General features: G+C 38.9%; 1 protein-coding gene across 2 annotated transcripts in view; it reads right to left on the bottom strand.

Moving 5' to 3' along the window:
- Positions 1–1456: 1456 nt before the first annotated feature.
- Esf1 (ESF1 nucleolar pre-rRNA processing protein) overlaps positions 1457–23023 on the bottom strand; it is a 56018-nt gene continuing 34451 nt past the window's right edge. For both annotated transcript variants that reach the window (XM_048455447.3, XM_048455448.3), the window contains exons 11-14: positions 18855–18942; positions 8181–8257; positions 6489–6635; positions 1457–4334 (exon numbers count right to left, since the gene is read on the bottom strand). In XM_048455447.3, the coding sequence (XP_048311404.3) occupies positions 4041–4334; positions 6489–6635; positions 8181–8257; positions 18855–18942 (606 nt within the window). In that variant the 3' untranslated portion in view covers positions 1457–4040. The remainder of the gene's footprint in view (positions 4335–6488; positions 6636–8180; positions 8258–18854; positions 18943–23023) is intronic.

Here is a 23023-nt window from a genome sequence, read left to right as displayed (position 1 = left end):
CAGAATCTAGCTACATTGTAATATACTAACAAGACTATCATGTGATTTGCATTTGTTCTTTGGCTGGTTTTGGTATTGTCTGAAGGTTTCTATCGCTATGAAAAGACACCGTGACCACAGCATCTATCGGGGACCTCAGTGTCCCCTCAGGGTTGAGAGTAATTACAGTAAGTGTAGGACTGGGAAGGATCTGAGGGTGAAAATGAACTTTCTAGCAGCTCGTTTACAGTTTCAGAGGTTCAGTCGATTATTATCATGGCATGGAGCATGACAGTAAGCAGGCAGATGTGGTTCTAGAGAGCTGAGAGTCCTACATCCTATAGGCAACAGGAAGCTGACTATGCCACTGGGAATAAAGTTATGACCTTATTCCATAATTCCTATGTATAGGAAATCTCAGAGCCCGCCCCTACAGTGACAACCTTCCTCCCAACAAGACCTTACACATTTCAACAAAGTCTCACCTCCTAATAATGAGATTAATTGGGCCCTATGAGATTATGGGGCCCAATTAATTTCAAACTACTACACTGCAGTCCCTGATCCCCATAAGCTTACAGCAATATTATAAAGTAAAATTCATTTAGTCCAACTTCAAAAATCCCCATAGTCTACAATAGTCTCAAAAATATTTAAAAGTCCAAAGTTCTGTCTCTTCTGAGATTCATGCAATCTCTTAACTGTAATCCACTATTAAATTAAAAAGAATCACATACTTCACACACACACACACACACACACACACACACACGCACAGGATATACACTGCCATTCCAAAATGTGGCAAAGGGAGCATAGTGAGGACATACTGGACCAAAGCTAGAGAAAAACACAGCTGGGCCAAATCCAAACTCTTCATCTTCATGTCTGATGTTGAAACACTCTTCATTCCCTTAGCATCTCTTCTTGGCAGGGGAATCCACAACTCTGGCAGCTCTAACATTTTAGGGTCTCCAAGGCAATCCAGGCTTCAGTTTCACAGCTTTACACAATGGCCTCTCAATTAGGCCTCCATTCAGGGACATCCCTGAATGTCCCTGACACATGACAGGACAGGCCCTAGCAGCTTTATTCCCTAACTTCTATTCTTAACTCTAAACCCAGAACCACGTGTTGAAGCTGCCAAGTTCTGCTGCTTGCGGGGAGTAGAACATGACCTTGTTCAATTAGATCTTCACCAGCTTTTTTCCTTTCCCTACCTAAACTTAGCTGTCCAGAAACTTGCTCTGTAGACCAGGCTGGTCTCAAGCACAGATATTCCAGTCTCTGCCTTCCTAGAAGTAGGATTAAAAGTGTGCTCCACCACACCCAGTTCAGAGTTTTTTTTAGTTTCTTTCCAAAAGCTGAAATTTAGCTGGGTGGCATCCTGAAATGAGGTCATTGTTGCTGGGTCCCAACGGCTCCCTCAGGTGAGGGGGAAGAGAAGGCACTGAGTCAATGGCACAGACCCTGGGAGTCAGGTAAAAGGCAAACAGCAAACTCATTTATTCAGCGTGGAGAGAGCAAAAGAGACCTCAAAGCTTGCCCCCACAGTGACATACTTCTTCTAACAAGTCCACATCTCCTAAGAGTGTCACTCTCTATGAGATTAGGGAGCCAATTACATTCACACTACCACAAGTATCATGGATATTCTGGTCTTATATAAGTTGAGATGTATTCTTTCTTAATTTTAGAAGAGATTTTAAAAAAAATAAAGGGAGATATCAATTAAATCCTCCCACATTCCACAGAAATTAATTTAATAGATTTCACCTATATATAACACTGTAATAATTTTATAGGAAGACATAGTAACTGTAAGCAAAAGCACAGTTACATGACAGAACTTAAGTACTACAAGGGTAACAAGGTTTATTGGGGCTAGCTACAGAACAGCCGGGGCTAGCTACAGAATAGCCTAGGCTACAAAGAGATACCGTTTCAAAAAATGAAATAAAACAAATTAGAAAAGGAACCAGTGTGCTCAACTATTTACTTCACTAGTAAAAGGAGACTTTACAATTTAAGCTACTACTTAGAAACAAAGGTTCTAAAAGAAAGAAAGAAAAAAAAAAAACAACAAAAGTAATAAAACTGCTGAGAACTTGAGGTAGAAGCTTGTCAGGTAGTGCAGGGATCCCAAATAGGAGCTCAGTCTTTGTCTACGGCCAGGAATGCTCAAAGGGAGTTCTGACCCTTGGTTCCTCGTAGCCTCCCAACCCTGCCCAGATGCAAAAGTGAGGCTCTAACAACTCAGAGGCTATCCAGACACCTTGAGAACAGGCTACCTTCCCATGCCTCATCCCAGTGTCTGCAAGCAACCCTCTAAAAAGACCCCAGAGTAGGAGCTCAACGGTACCTCATTCCCATCTACGAATCTACAACAAACTTTTAAATCATCCTCTGTGTTCTGCGAACTTCATTCTTTGAATTCATAACAGGATAACTTGGAGGCCACTGACTTGGTCAGAGCTTTATATGACCCCGAGGCCTCCATCCCCCAGAAGACCACTTGAAACAAGAGGGAAGTTCCTGGAACTTAAGATACCTAACTTTTTTGGTATCAAATCTCCTAATGAACTAGTTTTTCAGGAACCCTGAAATCAAAGAGTGGTTTTAGTCTGTAATCTCAGTCATAACTCAGAGCCAAAGGAAGATGTGAGTTTGAAGCTAGTCTGAGCTATATAGCAAGACCATGTGGCAAACCAAGGGCTGGCATGTGGCTTGGTGGGAGAACACTAGCCTAGTGCGTATGGGCTGGGTTTTATTCCTAGTACTGAAAAAAAAAAAATCAAACCAAATAAATTGAATCCCTACTTGATCTGACATCATTCTCACTGACTGGTCAATGTTGGGATGTTCACAGACATATCTTAGGAGCATTATCTGGATGAACAGCCCAACGGGGGGCTTTATAACAAAGTCTTGTGTAGAGGCTCTGTTGTTCTTCATTGTAATGAGAAATCTATTCAACAGACGTTAATTTTTTACTTCCCTTTTATAGAAACTGCTAGGATTTCGATACTGCTCTGAGATTTTCATCTTTAATAAATATGCTTTCTTAGTAAGCAGGTTTTTATCCTAAGATGGTAACTTTAATATGAAACATAAACCTACAGAATTTGTACTGTTTTTCCAAAGAAGGCTGTATCGTGAATTGCTACAGTCCATTTTGGTTTTATTTCCTTTTACTTATATGCAGCACATCCAGTTTTCCTGTGTGAGTGGTCAGCTAATAGCTCTAAAATCTATACCAGAAAAATCAAAGGGTATTAGTCTTGAAGATGTGCTTTAATTTTACAAAGAAGTGGGATTCCCTTTATACTAGTATACTTACCGTTCCAAAACATTCTAAAAAAAATCTAAAGAACAGAAGGATTTTTGTTGTTGCTACAAATAGAAACATGACTGCAGAGTCCATGAACCTTTCAAATGAAATTATGCACAATATAAAAATGAAGCTGTCTTTCCAAGGAACTGTTTCTTTCATGAGTTAAAGCCTTATTTCAGTTATTTTTCTACAATAGTCCGCTTGAAGAGCATGTATGAAGCAAACCGACACTATAAAAACTAATAAAAATGCAAACTAGTAGAGACACTGTGCACTTCTTCTCATAAATAGCTCTACATGCAAATTACTAAGCATGGAAAAAAGTTCACAGCTTCATCCTTTATGCTAGGAAAATAAATTATCTTAATAGCTATTTAGCTCCGCTTCTTGAGTTTTGAGAGATTAAGGTACTATATAAACATATATACACACATATATATGTATATATACATATATACTTTTTAAAAATTTGTTTTTAATCTGTACACAAAAAATGGACACTATTTTTTACATATATTTTTGTTTGTTTGTTTTTTTTTAATTTTTGAGACAGGGTTTCTCTGTGTGGCTTTGGAGCCTGTCCTGGATCTCGTTTTGTAGACCATGCTGGCCTCAAACTCAGAGATCCTCCTGCCTCTGCCTCCCGAGTGCTGGGATTAAGCCAGCTACAGTCCCATTATCCCTTAAACTATTTCTGTGTACTTGATACCACAGAGACAGTGCCCAGTTATTTGACTCTCTGTTTTTTTCTGGCTTGGAATTGCTCTGTTTTGTTTTTCACGGATTTAATTAGCAAAGACAAGGCAGGATCTGAGTGCTGCTTCCGCGCCGCCTTTCCCGCGTCCTGCTGAGCTCGCTCCACTGCTTGGGTAAGTAGTTCTTCTTTCCGTTCTCGCTGCCGAGCTTTCTCTTCAAGAATTTTTTCCATAGCTTTTGTCTTCTTGAAATTAGGATCAGAGGGATCCAAATTGAATAAGTGGGAAGTGTACATTGCCTGAAACCGTGCGTCGCTGACATTTACCTATAAATTCAAAGAGAACAAATAAGCAAATAGAGGCAAAGAGCTGCTGGCTGTCAGCACACAAGTGTGCACACTGCGCGATGAGGCATCAGAACCATTTCCTACAATCAAAAAAAGTCTTTTACTTTGTTATCTGAGACAAGGTCTAGATTTTTAAGTCTAGGCTGGACTATACCTTGCTGCTCTTGAACACAGGATCCTCCAGGTCTTGGTGTCCTGAGAACTGGGATTACAGACATGTGCCACCGTGACCAGGGTAGACTCAATGGACTCTTAAGGCCTGCCCTTCAACCATAATGTGAAGGATATGTTGTTCTCTTCCCCCAAAACCAATCTACTTGAGTGGGAAGAATAGTGGCCCATGTATATAGTGGTATGTAACTTGGATCATTACTTTCACTGACTAGGGAAATAGTTCCCAAGGCAGGGCTTCTACTCCTTGTTTAGCATAATACTGACTTCTGTCCATCATAAATAAGTCAGTTAGGACACTGCTTAACTGCTTGGAGTTTAAGCAGTCACTGCTTTATGTGTAATTTTAAGAAATTTCAAACTTGGTGTTAAGCAAAAGTAGTTACTAGCTAGGCCAGGTAGTATGGGGCAGTAATCCCAGCTACTCAGGAGGCTAACTACAGATTTAAGGCTACCTTGGGCATCTTAGCAAAACACTGAAAATATAATGCAAAATGGTAGCTGCAGATGTTGCTCAATGATAGTGCTAACCTAAACCTGTGTGAAGTGCTAGGTTTAATTACCCTGGAATTACAAGCAGTTATTGGTTGGGGGCAAAAAAAAATCCATTCTCCAGTCCAAGATTTGTAAACTATAAACCCCAAACTTTTCCTCTAGATGTTTCTACAAAAAGCATTATGGTCGTACCTTGAAAAGTATACCTGCCAATCCAGCAGCAAACAACAAAGGAAAAACCCGAGTGTACTGGAGGTGGATCACAGCTTTACTTAGTTATAGTGAAGACGACAGACATGATACCAAGAATAGCAAAGGAACTCTTATGTGTGTACAGGTGTCTGTGCCTGCATGCAGAGACAAGAGGTTGATGACAGGTGTCTCCCTTTAACGCTGTCTGCTTTATATTTTAAGATAGTTTCTCTCAGTGAAGCCGGAGCTTTATCACCTGGGCAGGCTGGCTGTCAGCAGGCCCCAGATCAGTCTGTCTCTATCCCTACAGCCCTGGATTATACACATATGCTACTGCTCCTAGCTTTTATGTGGGTTCTGGGATCCAAACTCAGGTCTCATGATGGTCCAGCAAGTTCTTTACCCACTAAACCATCTCTACAGCCCTCATGAAAAAAAAAAAGTTTGTGTGGTGTGTAGAAGTTAGAGGACAACATGAGGGTGTCAGTTCTCTTCTGGCACTGGGTAGAAGATAGGGCCTGAACTCGGGCTGTCAGTCTCAGTGGCAAGTGCTACTACCTGCTGGACCATACCACAGCTCCATGAAAAATATTTTATACATAATTATGTATGAAGGCAGAACTCATAATAAGAAATTATTCTTTGCTTTTTAATTAGAAAAAACCAATTCATAAGAAGCTTCATGGGAACAGAAGCATATAAGGACAGGTAGAGCAACAGTGGCCTTGTGATCTTTCTACATACTATGAAGTTGTCCTTCCCTCCACTTTGACCAAATTCAAAATTCAACCGTCTCTTCTTCCAAGTTCACTAGTGGAAAATGTTAAGTAACTCCTAGTGAAATATGGCCATTAGGACTAGGCACTTACCATAAGAAGAAAACTGAAGAGGAACAGAAATGTGATACAAAGAAATTAAAAAAGCACTGCTCACTATGTTGGCTACTGTACACGGCGAGAGTGAGTCCAATGTCATGCGAACCCTCCACGCTCAGCTACCTCTCAAAGCATGAATATCACTGCTTCTGGTTTTAACATTTAAAGGCCACAGATTTTTGTTGAGCATAGTTGCCAAATTAAGGGTAACAATTTCACTTAGAGCTCAACCAGCAATGCGATCCACTCTGGGATGAACTGTGTTAAAGAACAGTTGCTCTATCACCATTAAGGGACCTTGATAAGGGTTTTTCAAGGATAACTTCATGTCTAATTTCTATATCTAGAACCGCCTTTAGATTTAATTCCACCTCCAAGAATGACTGGTGCTGCCAGTTACCTCAAAGTCATCCTCAAGCAGCTCCTTCTTTTTCAGAAGCTTTTTCTTCTTCTTTTTGCTCAGATTTTGGTGCTCCACAATCTTGTCATAATTGAAGTGTTTCTTGCTGTCTTCTTCCTCATCCATTACAAGCAAGGCCATTTCAGCCTATGGAAAGAAACAGACAAAACTTCAAATGTACAGCAGAGTTTTCCTGCACTGCTACTGTGAGAATTGCTTATAGTCGATGAGTGGAGAGTAGAAAGAGGCCCAAGATACTCAGTGTAGGTCCATTCGAGGCAGTGATGTGAGGATTAGCTACAAGAAAGGAGGAAAGGAAAAGTCTTCATGCAAAGGACAGATGTCCATCCCTGTAGAGTAATCTGATTCACAAGCAAGGGAATGGGTCTTTCAAATACATTTCATTTTCACCTTATTCTCTCTAAGTAATGACAGGAAATTTACTTTGTGATTCAAATTAGTTTCCAGATGTGTACTTTAGCAACTAGGAAAATTCTTTTGCTTGTTTTTTTTTTCTTATCTCTTTCAATACTGATATACTTTCATGAGCTAGACTCAGCATTTGCTTCTGAGACCAAGTATTCTGTTTCTACTGATCATGACATTAGAGAGACACCTCACGAGTCAAGCAAACAACCACAAGCACTAGAGAAAACACACAGGCCCATGCTTTGTGACCCTTACACATATGAACACTTTAATTTCCTTTCCTTTCATCCCTGGCACTCATATTCAACTTCCTTACTGAATCCCATCCCAAGTCTTATGAGGACTATTTAACATGCAATGAAGAGAGAATAGAAGAATGTATTAAACTGAACAGTGGTGTAGGAGGGAGGCCCTTTTGTTCATGTGTTGCTTTCATTGATTAAATAAAGAAACTGCCTTGACCTTTTAAAAGGGCAGAACTTAGGTAGGTGGAGTAGACAGAACTGAATGCTGGGAAGAAGGGCAGAGTGGCAGACGCCCTGGTTCTCCTGCCTGAGATGGACGCTGGTTAGAATCTTGCCGGTAAGCCACAGTCACGTGGTGATACACATTAATGGAGATGGGTTAAACTAAAATGTAAGAGTTAGCCAATAAAAAGTTAGAGCTAATGGGTCAGGCAGTGTTTAAATGAATACAGTTTCTGTGTGATTATTTCGGGTGTAAGTTAGTCGGGCAGCTGGGACAAACAAAGGGATCCCTCCTTGTACAACAGAACAGTTTAGGCGATCAGTCAAGGCCCAAAGCCAGAGCTACTGTGTTATGCATAAGCATCACAGTATTTCTAATGAAGATTTAGCATTGTACATTAAACTTGTAGTTACTACTAATAAAAGAGAAATTAGCATTTGACAATATAACAGAAACTGTAATAGGATCAATAGAATCAAAGGATATGGAAATACTACTTTATGTTCCAACAACATTTTCTGTTTCAGTCATATTAAAGGGCGACAATGAGAATATCTCCTTATTCATAAAGGGCTTGAGAAACTTTTACTTCATATTAGCTGGAAAAATAGTGTTTGGTTAAAGGTAACATTTAAAAATATGTGACTAAAATATTTATGTATCTTATAATATATTTACAAAACCCACTGGAAAAATCAGTTTTAAAATTAGAGAAACTGAAAACCCACATGAATCACATCACCCCAACTCCTCAGACCAAGCATTGATAAACATTCAAAAACGACCACTTTCTACCTTTTGTTTTTCTAGTTCAGTTTCTTCTTCTGAAGATGTGCTGCCCTTTGCAGATTTCGTTGATTTTTTCTTTATACCTAGTACAACAAACCAACAGACGAGGGTTAAAATGACAAGATTAACAGCCAAAATCTGTTTATACTATGAACAAAATGGAAGAAGGCCATGGGCATAAACAGCATACACAAGCCTTCTGGAAGGTGACTAAGTACTGAAAGGAAGGTATTTCTGTTGGTGTGGTGGCACATTTATATAACTCTAGCACTCACCAGAGGAGAAGGGTTGTGAGTTCAGAGTCTGATATATAGTGAGACCACCTCAAAACCAAAGCAAAACACTAGTAATTAATAAAGAGAATCATTAGACCAGGTACTGAACAAAATGGCTTAGATCTTTTGGAATGAAAAAAAAATACCACACAGGTCATTTAAAAGGATGAACAATTTGCTTCATCCTAGAAAAAAAAAGAATTGGTTATGCCTTTATCTGTAAAATAGGTTTGTTTTTTTATTTTTAAATTTATTTTGGAGTGCCTGTACACAGCTAGCTATGCATGCAACACATCAAGTGTGAAGGCCAAAGGACAACTTGTGGGAGTTGGTTTTCCCTTTCTACCATGTGGGTCCTGGGAATCTGAGGTCTTGGACATGGGCTGTATCCTGCATGTATGTGTGTGTACCAAGTGCATGCCTGGTACCCATGGAGGTCAGAAGAGGGTATCAGATCCCTTGGAATTACAGTTACAATGGAACTACCATGTGGGTGCTGGGAACTGAAATGGCATTCTCTGTAAAAGAAGTAGGTGCTTTTAGTTACTGAGCCATCTCTCCAGCCCCAAACATGGAGTTAAATAAAGGCAACTACCGGTAGAGTTAGTCTAGGGACTCCATGGATTAGTAAACTGTAAGAATATAGTTACTGTTTGGCACATATGGTACCTGCAACTATTGTCTGATTACACATATGTTTTAAGTTCCTTAGTAGTCGTGCTGGTGCTATGACTTTTTCTTTCTTTTGTGAGTCTGAATGTGAGGACTGCAAAGCCAGATGGAGTCAGGGTGATAAAGTATAAAAGATAGTTTGCACGCTCTGTTAGAATGTTACTGCAGCAATGTTTCTCTGGGGATCATGGGACACCGTCTTCTTTTGAGAAACTGCTTTTTCTCCTACTGAATAAAAACCAACAGCCTTGGGCTGGGGATATAGTTCAGTTGGTAGAGCGCTTGCCTAGCATGCATGAGGTTCTGGATTTGCTCCTCAACACAACAGAGAACCAGGTATAGTGGTTCAACTCATGCCTGCAACTGAAGCACTTGGGAAGTGGAGGTAAGAGATTACCCTTAGCTACACAAGGAGTAAGAAGCACTTGGGAAGTGGAAGTAAGAGATTACCCTTAGCTACACAAGGAATAAGAAGCTAACTTGAGCGCCATGAGAACCCGCATCCAAATGAAAAAACAAAAATAACCCAATGCAGTGGTATGAATGAGAAATGCTCCCCACAGTCTTAGGCATTTGAATACTTGCTCCCCAGTTGGCGGTGATGTCTGAGGAGGTTTGTTAGGTATAGCATTACACTGAGAAAAGGCTTTGAGTGTTTTAATCTCACCTCATTTCCAGTACACTATCTCTGGTTTGTGACTGTGGGTCAAGATGTGAGCCCTCAGCTTCCTGCTCCTGCTACCATGCTTGCTGCCTCCACCCTGAAATTATGGGCTCTAACCTTCTGAAACCATCAACCAAACTAAATTCTTAGTTCTAGTAGCTGCCTTGGATATAGTGTTTTATCACAACAGAAATGTAACTAACCGTCCCACCACCACCAATGTTTGCTATAGTAACAACAAATTGAGATGTTGGAAAGATGGTTTATTGGTTGAAAGCACTTATTCCTGAAGAACCCCTGAATTCAGTTCACAGCACCATGTAAAGATCAGGAAGACGGTACTTTTGTTTGTTTGAGACAAGGCTTTTTTGTGAAACAGTCGTGGTTGTTCTGGAACTCACTCTGTACACCACGCTGGTCTAGAACTCAAGAGATCCACTTGCCTCTGCCTTCTGAGTGTTGGGATTAAAGGTGTGTCACCACCACCCAGCAAGTATACATTTTTTAAAATTTTTTTTTGATGCAGGTTATATGCAAGATACCAGAGAAATGAAAAGTTCGTGTTCTGAAACATTATCTTATCAGGGAACCTCACTGCAAGTCGTAAACATCTCTTAAGACAGTCCTGGTCGTGCATGACTGAGGTGTCAGTATCAGAACATGCCTGGGTACATAGTGAGATCCTGTCTCAAAAACAGAACAAAGCAAAATAAACAAAGTTTTGTTTTTAATCTCTTGGGAATATTGCAAGAAGTACATAAGGATCAAACCTATTGACTTACATAAAAACAAAGACTCTGAATCAGGTGTTAGAATTTTATAGTTACAGAAGATAAATTGAAATAATATTATATTATATCTATAGTAATAAACTTTCAAAGTATCTTTTTTTTTTTTTAGTTAAAACATCATGGAGAAAACTGATCATGCCCAGAAATATTCCTGTCCACCAACTTCATAATGCTGATTGAATTTATCAAAAAATATTCCCACCTACTATTTCGACCCTTTTAAAACCTCCTTTTGTGCTCATGTGCAGGGACACAGATACACACAAGCACGCCACAGTTCAGTCTGTGCAGTCAGAAGACACCTTTTGAGACAGGTTCTCCCCAGCCACTCTGAGTTTCTGGGGATGAAACTCAGGTCCTTCAGGTACGCATGACAAACACTTCTACCTTCAGAGCCATTTTGTCAGCTTCTAGTTTAACTTTTAAACAAGTCTATAGTCTTGAGCTAAGCATGCCTCAAAAACTGTCCATTTTGTCCTCAAACTGACTTTATACTGGGTATATTCCGTAGTGTATTCCTTAACTGAGCGTGCTTAGGAATATGCCGACCTCCATGAATATGTAGGCTCCCTGAGCAACATCCTCATCCCGAAGAGAGCACTGCTTTAGAAAATCCTCTGTAGCAATACAATGTTGCAGGTAATAAATCTCTCTCCATTCGTTTATGTCTTGGCGATTTTTATTTGTGCCTTTAAACTTGTCAAGATGTAAACTGCTGTGGAATATTCTTTAACACTATCTGAATTTATGTTACTGAGATTTGTTTAATAAAGAAGCTGACTGGCCAATAGCTGAACAGGATAATGCCAGGCAGTAGAGCCAAACTGAGAATGTTGAGAGGAAGAAGGGTGGAGTCAGAGGAGTCATGAGTAGATGCAGAGAGAAGCAAGATGGACATGCAGTATTGAGAAAAAGAACCAAGCCATGTGGCAAAGAAATATGGGTTAATTAAATACAAGAGTTAGTTAAAAACAAGCATGAACTACTGGACAAGAATTTATAATTATGCTGGGTGGTGGTGGTGCACGCCTTTAATCCTGGCACTCAGGAGGCAGAGGCAGGCGGATCTCTGTGAGTTTGAGGACAGGCTCCAAAGCTACAGAGAAACCCTGTCTCAAAAAAACCCAAAAAAAAAAAAAAAAAGAAAAAAGAAAAAAGAAAAAAAAGAATTTACAATTTATTAAGCCTCAGTGTGTTTATTTGGGAGCTGCTGGCAGGGCAGGAAAACTCCATCAGTAAACTTGTTTAAACAAAGGCTTAATGATGTATCTATAAAAAATGATGTGTTATAAAACAAAGTCTATAAGAGAACTTTCTATAAGGAAATTCTGTATCACTTCCAGTGTCTGAGAAAAGCTTCTAGTTCAGTTGAGTGCTTCATGTGGGACAGACATTAAGGGCCCTCCCTAGATGTAGGTAAGTCTCAGTACTGAGCTGAAGGGGAATGGGAATGCCCTCCACTGACTCCCTTTTTTTCTTTGATGCAAATTTCTGCATCCAAGATCACTTACCCTTTCTTTATGGTGATACACTGTGGTTTTGCAACAAACAAACAAACAAACAAACCCCAAAAACCAGTGTTGTTTAAACACCGAGCTTATATTCACGCAGATCCTGGCTCTGTCTCTAATCTTTACAATGTCCTTGCAGAAAAACATTAGGATTCAGACTCTATCAGCTACCAACTGCTCCTGGCAATCTATTACCTTCAGTATATTCAACTCTAAAGTGAGCTGAAAGGGATTCGAGGAGAGGGTGCAGAATCACTGTAAACTGTAGTGCAGCAAACATGTGACACAGCTGAGTGAGTCCAATAGTAAAATATGGCTGAATTTCACAGTGGTTTATAAAATACTTAAAGATAGCAAGACAAAGGACACATACATTTTTTAAAGGGATGTACTGTACACTTTAGTCCTACTTTTTCAAAAGCAAAATCTTTATAGAGTTTATACAATTAGGGCTTAGTGTAGCTTAGAGGTCAAGTGCTTGCCTCATATGCATGAGGCCTTCCGTCTATCCTTAGCACTAAAAGGAAAGTTACAAATTGGCAATAAGAAAAAAATTCCAATGTTTGCAGCACAAATTCTAGTTGGTATCAATAATAAAAATCTAGAGTCAGATATTGGGGTTAATGCTGAAAATCACAGAAGCAGAGTGACCAGCCACTAGAGTTCCTTTTACTTCTATCATTGATCAGACAGAAGGGACGATCCATCCTCAGACTGCATTTGTCTCCAAAAAACCTCAGACTGCACTGAGCTCCTGTCTCCACCTCCCTAGTGCTGGGATCACCTGGTTCTTTTAGACAGATTCAATCTTGTATAGCCCAGGGTGGCCTAGAACCAACAGGGAGCCCTCTGTCCTGGGACTAAAGGTGTGTGCCACCACTCCCTGGCTTCTAGCGGCTTAACTCTGCACTCTGATCTTCAGATGAGTTTTATTTGTTAAAACACAAACAAAACATCATTTAAAATATTTCATTTCCAAAAGAAAAAAAATTAACCTTCATCTTAGAAGTTATTTTCAAAATTCTCCTAACTCTTTTGGTAACAAATTGCAGTTCAGGGGGAAAACTAACAAATCTCTGGTGCTCATACTGGCTCCTAACCCAACCCAAATACCACATCTGGCATCAATCAAAATCAATTCTTTCACATATTGGAAGTTTATGCAATTTTACAAGGTGTAAAGCTTAGTTCTACAGGATGCCCAAGGGCAAGTATGTTATAAATATACTCAAGTTCACCTTCTTATACTACTGTTCTGGTTATGTACAGAACTCTTAACTACATAATTTTTTTTAAAAGAAAACTTATTTACTTATTTATTTTACGTCCTGGCTGCACTTTCTCCTCTCTCCTTTCTTCCTAGTTCCTCCCTCTAAGGCCTGCTCTGTTCCCATCCCCACATCCATTCCCCCCTCAGTTTCTATTTAGGAAAGAGAAGGGCTCCCATGATTATCAACAAAACATGGCATATCATACTGCTAATCATTATGTCTTGAATATTTTTGGAAACTAGGTATATATCCTTAAGTAATGACTGCATTTTACTTCTCTAGTACTAATCTCTAAGATTTATCTTAACAAATTAACAATGAAGGCAATATTGTGGCAATACATTCATATATCAATTTAGGCCACCTGAGTAAAGACAAAACAAAACAAAACAAACAGAAAAACCCAAGACAATGAATTTTGGGCTAACACCAGCTCCATCCAAGAATACCTATTGTCTAACCACTACTGGAGGAAAAAAAAAAAAAACAAACCCACCATCAAGCCTTACACCTGGAGGCATATACAAAAAGACAAAAGCTCTTTTTGACTTCCGTACAGGAACTGATTTCTCTAAGGCTACAAGTAGGCTTCCATATATGCTAGTTGGTTTTATCAACTTGACAGAAACTGAGACATATTTGGGAAAAGGAAACCGTAATTGAGGAACCGCTTTCATCAGAGTGTCCTGTGGGCATGTCTGTGGAGCATTTTCTCAATTAAAGGTTAATGTGGGAGGATCCAGCCACTGTGGTCCATGCCACCCTTGGGCAAATGATTCTGGGTGGTATAACAAAGGAAGCTGTGCTCTTCTACAGTCTCTGCTCCAGTCTGTCCTTTCCTCTAGGACAAACCTCTTCCTCTAGGAAGGGATATCACCTTGAGATGATGGACGGTTGTGGAAATATCAGACAAGTGGTTTGAATAGGAATGGCCCCCATAGACTTACGTGTTTGAATGCCTAGAGTGGCACTACTAGGAGGTGTGGCCTTGTTGGAGGAAGTGTGTCACTATGGAAGTGGGCTTTGTGGTCTCATAAGCTCAAGCTAGTCCTAGTGTGGCAGTTTCCTGCTGCTACCTGTAGATCAAGATCAGAACTCTCAACTCCTTCGCCAGCACCACATGGACCTGGTTGCTGCTATACTTGCCATTATGATAATGGACTAAACCTCTGACACCAGAATCCGGCCTCAATTAAATGTTTTCCTTATTAAAAGTTGCTGTGGTCACGTTGTCCCTTCACAACAATAAAAAATCCAAACTAAGACATATGTCCTTCCTTTGACAAGTCAGTATTAGTCAGTGTTTTATCACAGCAAGAAAAACCAAACTAGGACACTATCTTCCTACACCCTGTTGGATCATGAGCACAGAACATCAACATCAATCTTTGTTCTTTGCTATATTGTGTATATACACTGGTAAAGAAAAAGCCGTTTATCCTGGAAAGAACAAATTTGAAATTTGATATGGGATTCCCCTCTGTATGTTGTGAATATGTTTTATTACCAATTGGTTTGTAAACAGAGACTGCTTGTTGGTTTCCCAACTGCTCAGACTCGAATAAGCACCCAATAACTATATTAATTACAACACAGTTTGACCAATGACTTAGGCATATTCCTAGCTAGTACTTATATCTTAAATTAACCCATTTCTATTATTCTGTGTATCGTTAAGAAGTGTGGCTTATGGGGTAAGGTTCTGACATCTGTTCTTGCATCTGTCTTTCTCCTTCAGCGCTACATGATGTCTCCTTAACTCCACCTACTCACACACTCTCTCTCTCTGTTCTCATTTTCCGCCTGACTTTACTCTGCTAGGTCACTGGTGGAAATAGCTTCTTTATTAACTAACGGTAATAAGACATATTCACAGCATACAGAGGGGAATCCCACATCACTGGTTAATTAAAAAAAAAAAACTGCTTCAGCCTATGGCAGGGCAGAATAAAGACAGTCGGGAAATCCAAACAGAGATATGGAGAGTAGGCAGAGTCAAGGAGACAGACGCCAGAACTTATTGATAGACCACAGCCTTGTGGTACACAGATCAATAGAAATGGGTTAATTTATGATGTAAGAGCTAGGTAGGAATACACCTACGCTATTGTCCAAGCAGTATTGTAATTAACACAGTTTCTGTGATTATTTGGGTCTGGACAGCCGGGAAATGAAAAGAGTAGTCTCCGACTACAGAAATTAACTGAAAATTATTCATGAAATCAATCTGTTTGTGCATATATACAATATATATCAAACATTCCTTTCAAAGTCCAGTTGTACTGTAAGTAATTGTACTGATGGATGAAGTATGGGAAAAGACATCATGGTGACAGAAGTCATGGGTCATTTAGTAAGTTGAATTGTGGTCTAAGAAACATGCCATTAGTAAATTCTGCCACTATGTGAACATTACAGAGTATTCTTATCCAAGCTAAGTTGCCTTGGTCTCTAGATATCAGGTTACTGCACCACCATCTGTCACATATGTAGTCTGTATTGTTATATGGTGTGTGGCTTTATGGAAGTACCTTCTAACAAGTGCTGAAAGTCTCTGACAATGAGTGCTTGCTCACTGAATGGATACTAGGTGAAGAAGGGCAAATGGCTTTGCACTCTGCTTACAGTACTACTTAAAAGGGGCAGGTTCTTTTTGTGAACCACCCTGTGAGGTTCAGCTGGTTCTCTCCTGTCTTGGTCTCCTTTCCTGTGGTCCTTGCTGCACATTCTATACTTTGCCTCTTTTCTGGCCTTCAGATTTATGTTTTGTCTTTATCCAATCTCTGTTATCCTGGCCAAAGCAGCTTCTTTAAACTTGAGAACTCATTTAATCGATTTCCTTCGGCAATAACTCTCCTCAAAATGATCTCTTTTTGGTCAACAATGGACTTTTTTTCTGTGAAAATTGAGTTGTCTAGCTCTCACTAGTGTCTTTTTCAACATATTTTCTTTGCATGAACCAGCAATATGTTTTTTTTAAAAAAATATTTATTTATTTATTATGTATACAGTATTCTGTCTGCAGGCCAGAAGAGGACACCAGGCTTCATTACAGATGGTTGTGAGCCACCATGTGGTTGCTAGGAACTGAACTCAGGACCTTTGGAAGAGCAGGCAATGCTCTTAACCGCTGAGCCATCTCTCCAGCCCCTCTTCATCTTAAGTTTTAAAATTGACTTTTCATTCTCCAAACTTAGAGCTCCAAACTAGCCCCGAACCAGCAATATGTTAAGAGACACACCAGATGACGTCACTTTCCTGCTTTAAAGCTATTTGGTGGTTTTCTATGGTCAACAATAAAATTCTAACTTTCTGTCATGACAACAAAACTCTGCAGGTCACTTCCTATTAGAAATCTACCCTAACTCCACATAGAACTCCCTCTCTGACAGTGCCCCAGCCATACAATGCCCTTCAATCCTTCAACAATGAACAAAATGTCCTTTCTCACTTTACACCCTTTTCCTTCCTGTGCAATGCTCTTCCTCTGGCCGTCTGTGCCCACGGTCCCAACTCAAATCTCAACACCTCAAGGGAGCCTTCTTTGCCTATTCTACTTACAGGACCCACCGTTTTCTCTTTCTCTCCCTTGTTATCGTCTCTGCACCACTCATTTAAACACCACACTCATATAATCTTACTTCTACTTTTACTACATCTTCCCTGAAACCAGACTGTACAAAAGATATCGTCTTGTCTTTATTGTTACTGCTATAGCTCTAGCTTATCAGACTGCACTGCAACTGACAATCACAATATTTAATGATAGTGAACAAACTTGGCAAGACACCCACTTTAGTCATACATTTCATGTAAAAAGTTCTCAGTCTATTTTCCTTTAAAACAACAAAGTACCACTAACCTTTAAAACAAGATAGAAGTTGTTGTTGGTAGTGCACGCCTTTAATTCCAGCACTCAGAAGGTAGAGGCAGATGGATCTCTATGAGTTCTAGGCCAGTCTGGTCTACAGAGTGAGTTCCAGGACAGGCTCCAAAGCTACACAGAGAAACCCTGCCTTGAAAAACAAACAAACAAACAAACAAACAAAACCAGATGATAGAAACAATTCTTATGGAGCATTCTGAAATAAAAAACACATTGAAAACAAAATTTGCCTATATTGTCCACTTACTCAGAATGTTTGACACTAATGCTAGGGAAAGCTTACATGCAATTTGGCTGCTACCATACATCAATGAACTATTTAGGTTATTCTTTGAATGCTGCAGAGCTCTGAGCTCTGCAATCTGACTAGATTATATATGTCAAATGAAGCACTTTGGACACAGAACAAAGGAAACTTTAATGCTTCACAGTTCTCAATGATAAACTTTGTTTCAGTCGAGGGACAAGGCTAAAATTTATCATCTTTTAGAAATGATCACAAAGGTATGAGAAAAAGCAGAATATGCTAGGTTTCCATTTTCCTTTTCAATTCCTAAGAATTTCATAATATATAATAGAATTTATTCAACTTAATCTCCTTTCACCAATAAAATGTCAGGGCTAAAAGGCTGTAAAAACCAGGAAAGAATTTTAAGCATTTTGACTTTTCCTGTTGAGAACTGTTCTGGCCCATTGGTCAAGAGGGACAAGAAGCAGGGAGATCTCATAAACTACTTCTCTTTACAATGCCAGCTTGGAGCTCTCCATGAATAAGTACTGGGAGTTTATGTGTGTGTGAAATAAGGATGAGGGGAAGGCAAAGCACACAGGAACAATGAATACGTACAATGGTTTCTGCATAAACTTGCCAAGCATGGCCATAACCTTACCAAACACATATACCCAAAAGATACAAATGAAAGTATCTGGGAAGCATAAGTGGTATAAAAACCATGGAGACAAGACTCTTTAGACATAGGAAACCGCTAAGTCATCTTAGCTTAGGGATTTGAAGAAAACGGGAGCTATGAGTAAAGCTGGCTTTTAAACTGCATTTAACAAGGGTAAATGAAATATTAAGCACAGATATAAGCCTTTGTATATTTGAATAGGAAAGGCTATTATACTATCATTTTATGCATACATTTAAAAACTATATACATGCTAGACAAATTCTTCACTGCCTTTGCAGAGACCTGCTCTTGTAGAGGACTCAGGTTAGGTTTTCAGACTACACTGCAGCTCACAACCATCTGCAACTCTAGTTTCAGGTGTTTTGACATCCTCTTCTGGCCTCTTTGAACATTGCATGCATGTAGTCCACATACATGCAGGCAAGAGTCATACATAGAACATAAAAATAAAGAAGTCTTTTTAAAAAAGTCTTTTATAATGGAATTACTTTATACCTTCTATATACGGGGGCATGTTGGTTCTTCTCAATATGACTTATGATTGAACTCTATAGGACAGACATGTTACAAACCATTAATTAAGTATCCAAATTCTACCATATTTGAGAGAATGGCTAGTTTCAACTATTTTTTTCAACCCATATCATCCTTTTCTTCGGATTCCAACTGAAAAATCACAAGTACAGGCTGGCTTACCTATTTTTTTAACTTCTTCAGCAAAGTAGGGATCATTCAAATCAACATCAGAGGGAAGCTCATCTTCACTGTCTTCTTCAGCAAGAGCCTTAAAGATGAATGTAAAGAGAATTGCAACATTATAAAGACTGCAGTATGTGAATATGAAGAAAATGACAAACATTTTTGAAGTCAAGAAATTCAATATAGAGGCTGAAGAGATGGCTTAGAGGTTAAGAGTACCACCTACATGGCAGCTCAAACTGTTTGTTTACATATGCATGGAAAATAATAAAAGAAAACTATGATTTTTGTAAAAAAAAATATTATCAAATATGGGATCCCTGTCCTCAGAAAGTAGGAAGGCACATACTATGCTGTTCAGTTTTTGTACTCTTGACAGAAACTTGAAGAACTGCCTCCATTAGACTGGCCTGTGGGCATGTCTGTGGGGGGCACTAATTAAACTACTAATTGATGAAGTTGGGCCTAGTCCACTGTGGATGATGCCATCTTTAGTCCTGGGCTGTATAAAGAATGTAGCCTAAAAATCCAGAGGAAGCATGTCAGAAAGCAGCGTTCCTGTTTAAACTCTTACACTGACCTTTCCCACAGACAGCATATGACCTGGAAGTGTAAGATGAAATAAACCCTTTCTTTCCCCAAGTTACTGCAGATCAGAATATTTTATCATAGCAACAGAAACCAAAGTAGGACTCATAGACATTTCCCTAATATAATCTGAACAGACTTCCTACATTGTATTGGTCTATTTAACTAACAAATAAAACCATAAAGTAAACTGAGATTAAGACTAACCAGACTGAGTTTTTTTCTAGGAATCTAAAACATCCCTGTCATTTTACTAAATATGCTTAGAATCTATTTATCCTGGATGCAAAATGATCCCCTAAGCTTTAAAGGCACCGAGGAGTCAGAAGGCTGTCATCAAGACTGGTGCAGGCACCATGACATTGATTATTTACTGTATGTATTTTAAATGTTAACAAGTCCAGATCTCCTCTTTGCTGCTTTTCCTCCCTCTGGCACTTGCCAAACTTGGGAGCCTTCATTCAAAGTGACCCTCTAGCCAAGCCCAGGTGGTGAGACACTGGTGCATGGTACAATTCCTCCCAACTCTGGCCCTGGAGGGCTTGTGCCAGATCTAGCTTCAAGGCCCAGCTAAGCCCGTACATCACGTGCTCTGGCTCAGTCTGGTGACTCCACCTGACCCTACCATGACTGCACCCTTCCTGATTCCCAGGCTTACCCCACTCATGTCTGTCCTAACCTCCAGGCATCACACGAGCCTGCTGTGCTCACATCAAATACATGACCAACACAAGAAGCCCACACTTCCAGGTCTCACTGCACAAAAACTATGAAAGACCAGACAGCATGTCCTCCCAAATCCACCAGTTCTATAGAAATGTTCTCCAGCAAGTATTACCAAGATGAACCCCACGACACAGAACAGAACAATCATACAATTAATCAAAGGATTCAGAATTTAAAGACATAACTGAATAGCTCAATGATCTCAAAGAGTGGTGCCCAAGAAAACACAAACAAGGCTGAAATATCAAAACAAAGACAATATAAGATTTGAGAAAGGAATTCAACAGGCATAGGGATAGTGAAGAGATCCTAAGTTAAAATGAAGATGGAATTGAAAAACTTAGCACAATCAGAAAACTCAAGAGGAAAAATCTTATAAGTAAAATTGATCAACTATAAGATATACTATCAGAATCTTAAGACAAACTATGGAAATAAGACAAGAAAAATATGAAAAAAAAGCAGAAACACAAAACAAAACAGTATAGAAATGGGGATTTCATGGGAAGACCAAATCTTTAATTACAGGCATAGATGATCCCAGATCAATGGCAAAGGCCATAGGAAAAAACCTTTCAAGCTAAGGCAAGACATACCCAGATGATTTAAGAAGCACAGTTGTTAATATCAAAAAGATAATACCATACGCAAAACTTCCCACAACATAAAAATACTTAAAAAGAACAAAGAAAATACTGAAAGCTCTAAGAGGAAAATCCTAAGTCACATAAACAGGAAAATCCATCAGAATAACAGTTGATTTCACAATGGAAACTTTGAAAACCAGAAGCACAAGGCACTCCAAGTTCTACAATACCACCTATGTAGGCTACTGTACCAAGCAAAGTCATGTGCTATAGTTGAAGGAGAAAGAAAAACTTTCCATGACACAAATAGGCTAAAAGTGTTCATGTCCAGAAAAACCAAGCCTAAAGAGAATACTGGAAACAGTACTTAGTGAAGAATAATCATAGCCAAAAGACCCTAGAAAGAAGACAAATGAAGATGTAATTAATGAATACTAATATAACTAAAAACATAAATACCAAATCAAACAAAAACAACCAACCAAACAACAACAAAAACCCAATAAAAATGTCAGCAATCAACACACACCTTTCAATAATTTAAATATATAATAGCCTCAACTCTCCAATTAAAAGACACAGGCTGATTGAATGAATTAAGATACAAAGTTAATCTCTTTGTTCTCTACAAGAAACTCAGCTTCAAAGATAGGCACCATCTTAAACAGAAAGGATGAAAAGAAGTATTCCAAGCAACAGGGACAGGAAGCAAGTAGGTGTTACTGTCCTAACATCTGACAGACAAATCTCAAACAGAAACTAATCAAAAGAGATAAAGGGCACTGTCTTAGTTAGGGTTTCTATTGCAGTAAAGAGACACCATTACCACAGCAACTCTTGTAAAAGAAAACATTTAACTGAAGTGACTTACATTTTCAGAAATTTAGCCCCTTATCATCATAATGCAACACAGTTACATGCAAGCAAACATGGTACTGGAGAAGCTAAGAGTCTGTGACCCACAGGCAACAGGAAGTGAACTGAGACACAGTGGGTATCTTGAGCACAGAAGATCTCAAAGCACAGTGACAAAATTCTGAAAACAAGGTCACACCTACTTCAACAAAGCCACAACTCCTAATAGTGCCACTCCCAATGAGTTTATAGGGGTCAATTACATTCAAACTACTTAAGGCATTTCATTTAAATCAAGGGTATAGTTAACTAAGAAGATACTACTATCTTAACATATATGTGCTGAAATGGGTCACCTAATTTCATGTGTACTACTACAAATAAAAACATAGATCAATATCAACCCACTAAAAGTAGGTGATTTCAATACCCAGCTTCCTCCAGTAGAAAGATCATTTGGACAAAAGATAAACAGGGAAACATCAGAAACAAATGATATTATACATCCAATGAACCTATTCCACCCAAACATCAAAGAATACGCATTTTACTCAGCAGCCCATGGAAGCTTCTCTATAATAGAATGTATCATGGGACACAAAACAATTAAAATCAAATAATTCCATGTATCTTACCTGACCATAGTTAAATAAAAGCTAAAATCAATACCAAATAAACCTCAAGTATACAAACTCAAGGAAAGTAAATAAATCATTATTGGAATGATTAATGAGTCAAAGAAGAAATGAAGAAAAAAAATTTTTCTGAAACTAAAAGAAAATAAAACCACAATGCAACAAAATCTTTGGGAGACATTAAAAACAGTCCTGCAATGGAGATTTATAGCCCTAAGTGCCTACATAACAAAATTATAAAGAGCACAAATAAATGACTTAAATTTTGGACAAAACGATAACAAATCCAGTGGATGGCAAGACATAATAAAAACCAGAGCAGAAACCAATGAAACTAAAATAAAGAAACCAATATGAAGAATCAACAATCTAAGAGCTGGTTCTATGAGAAGATAAACAAGTTGGCAGATCCCCTGGCCTAACTAACCCAAAGAATGATAGAGAACCCAAATAACAAAATCAGAAATAAACAGGGAAACATTACAATAGACATAAAAGAAATTCAGATAAGGGAATAATTAAAACACCTCGATGCTATTAAATTGGACAATAGAAAAAAAAAGAGGAAGTTGAATTTGTAGATTTACCTAGACTATGAAAGTTATAATAATCTCAACAGACACATAACAAATGAGATTGAAAAAGCAATAAGGATTCTGTTGGGAAAAAAAAAGCCCAGAAGAATTTTACCACTTTCAAAGATCTGAGCCAGTCTTCTTCAAATTTTAAAGAATGAGACGACTCAGTGGTTAAGCACTGGCTGCTCTTCCAGAGG

The sequence above is a fragment of the Myodes glareolus genome, chromosome 10 (genome assembly GCF_982192425.1).
Source record: "Myodes glareolus chromosome 10, mMyoGla1.1, whole genome shotgun sequence".
Lineage (NCBI taxonomy): Eukaryota > Metazoa > Chordata > Mammalia > Rodentia > Cricetidae > Myodes > Myodes glareolus.
This window is presented reverse-complemented; position numbering and strand designations above follow the sequence as displayed.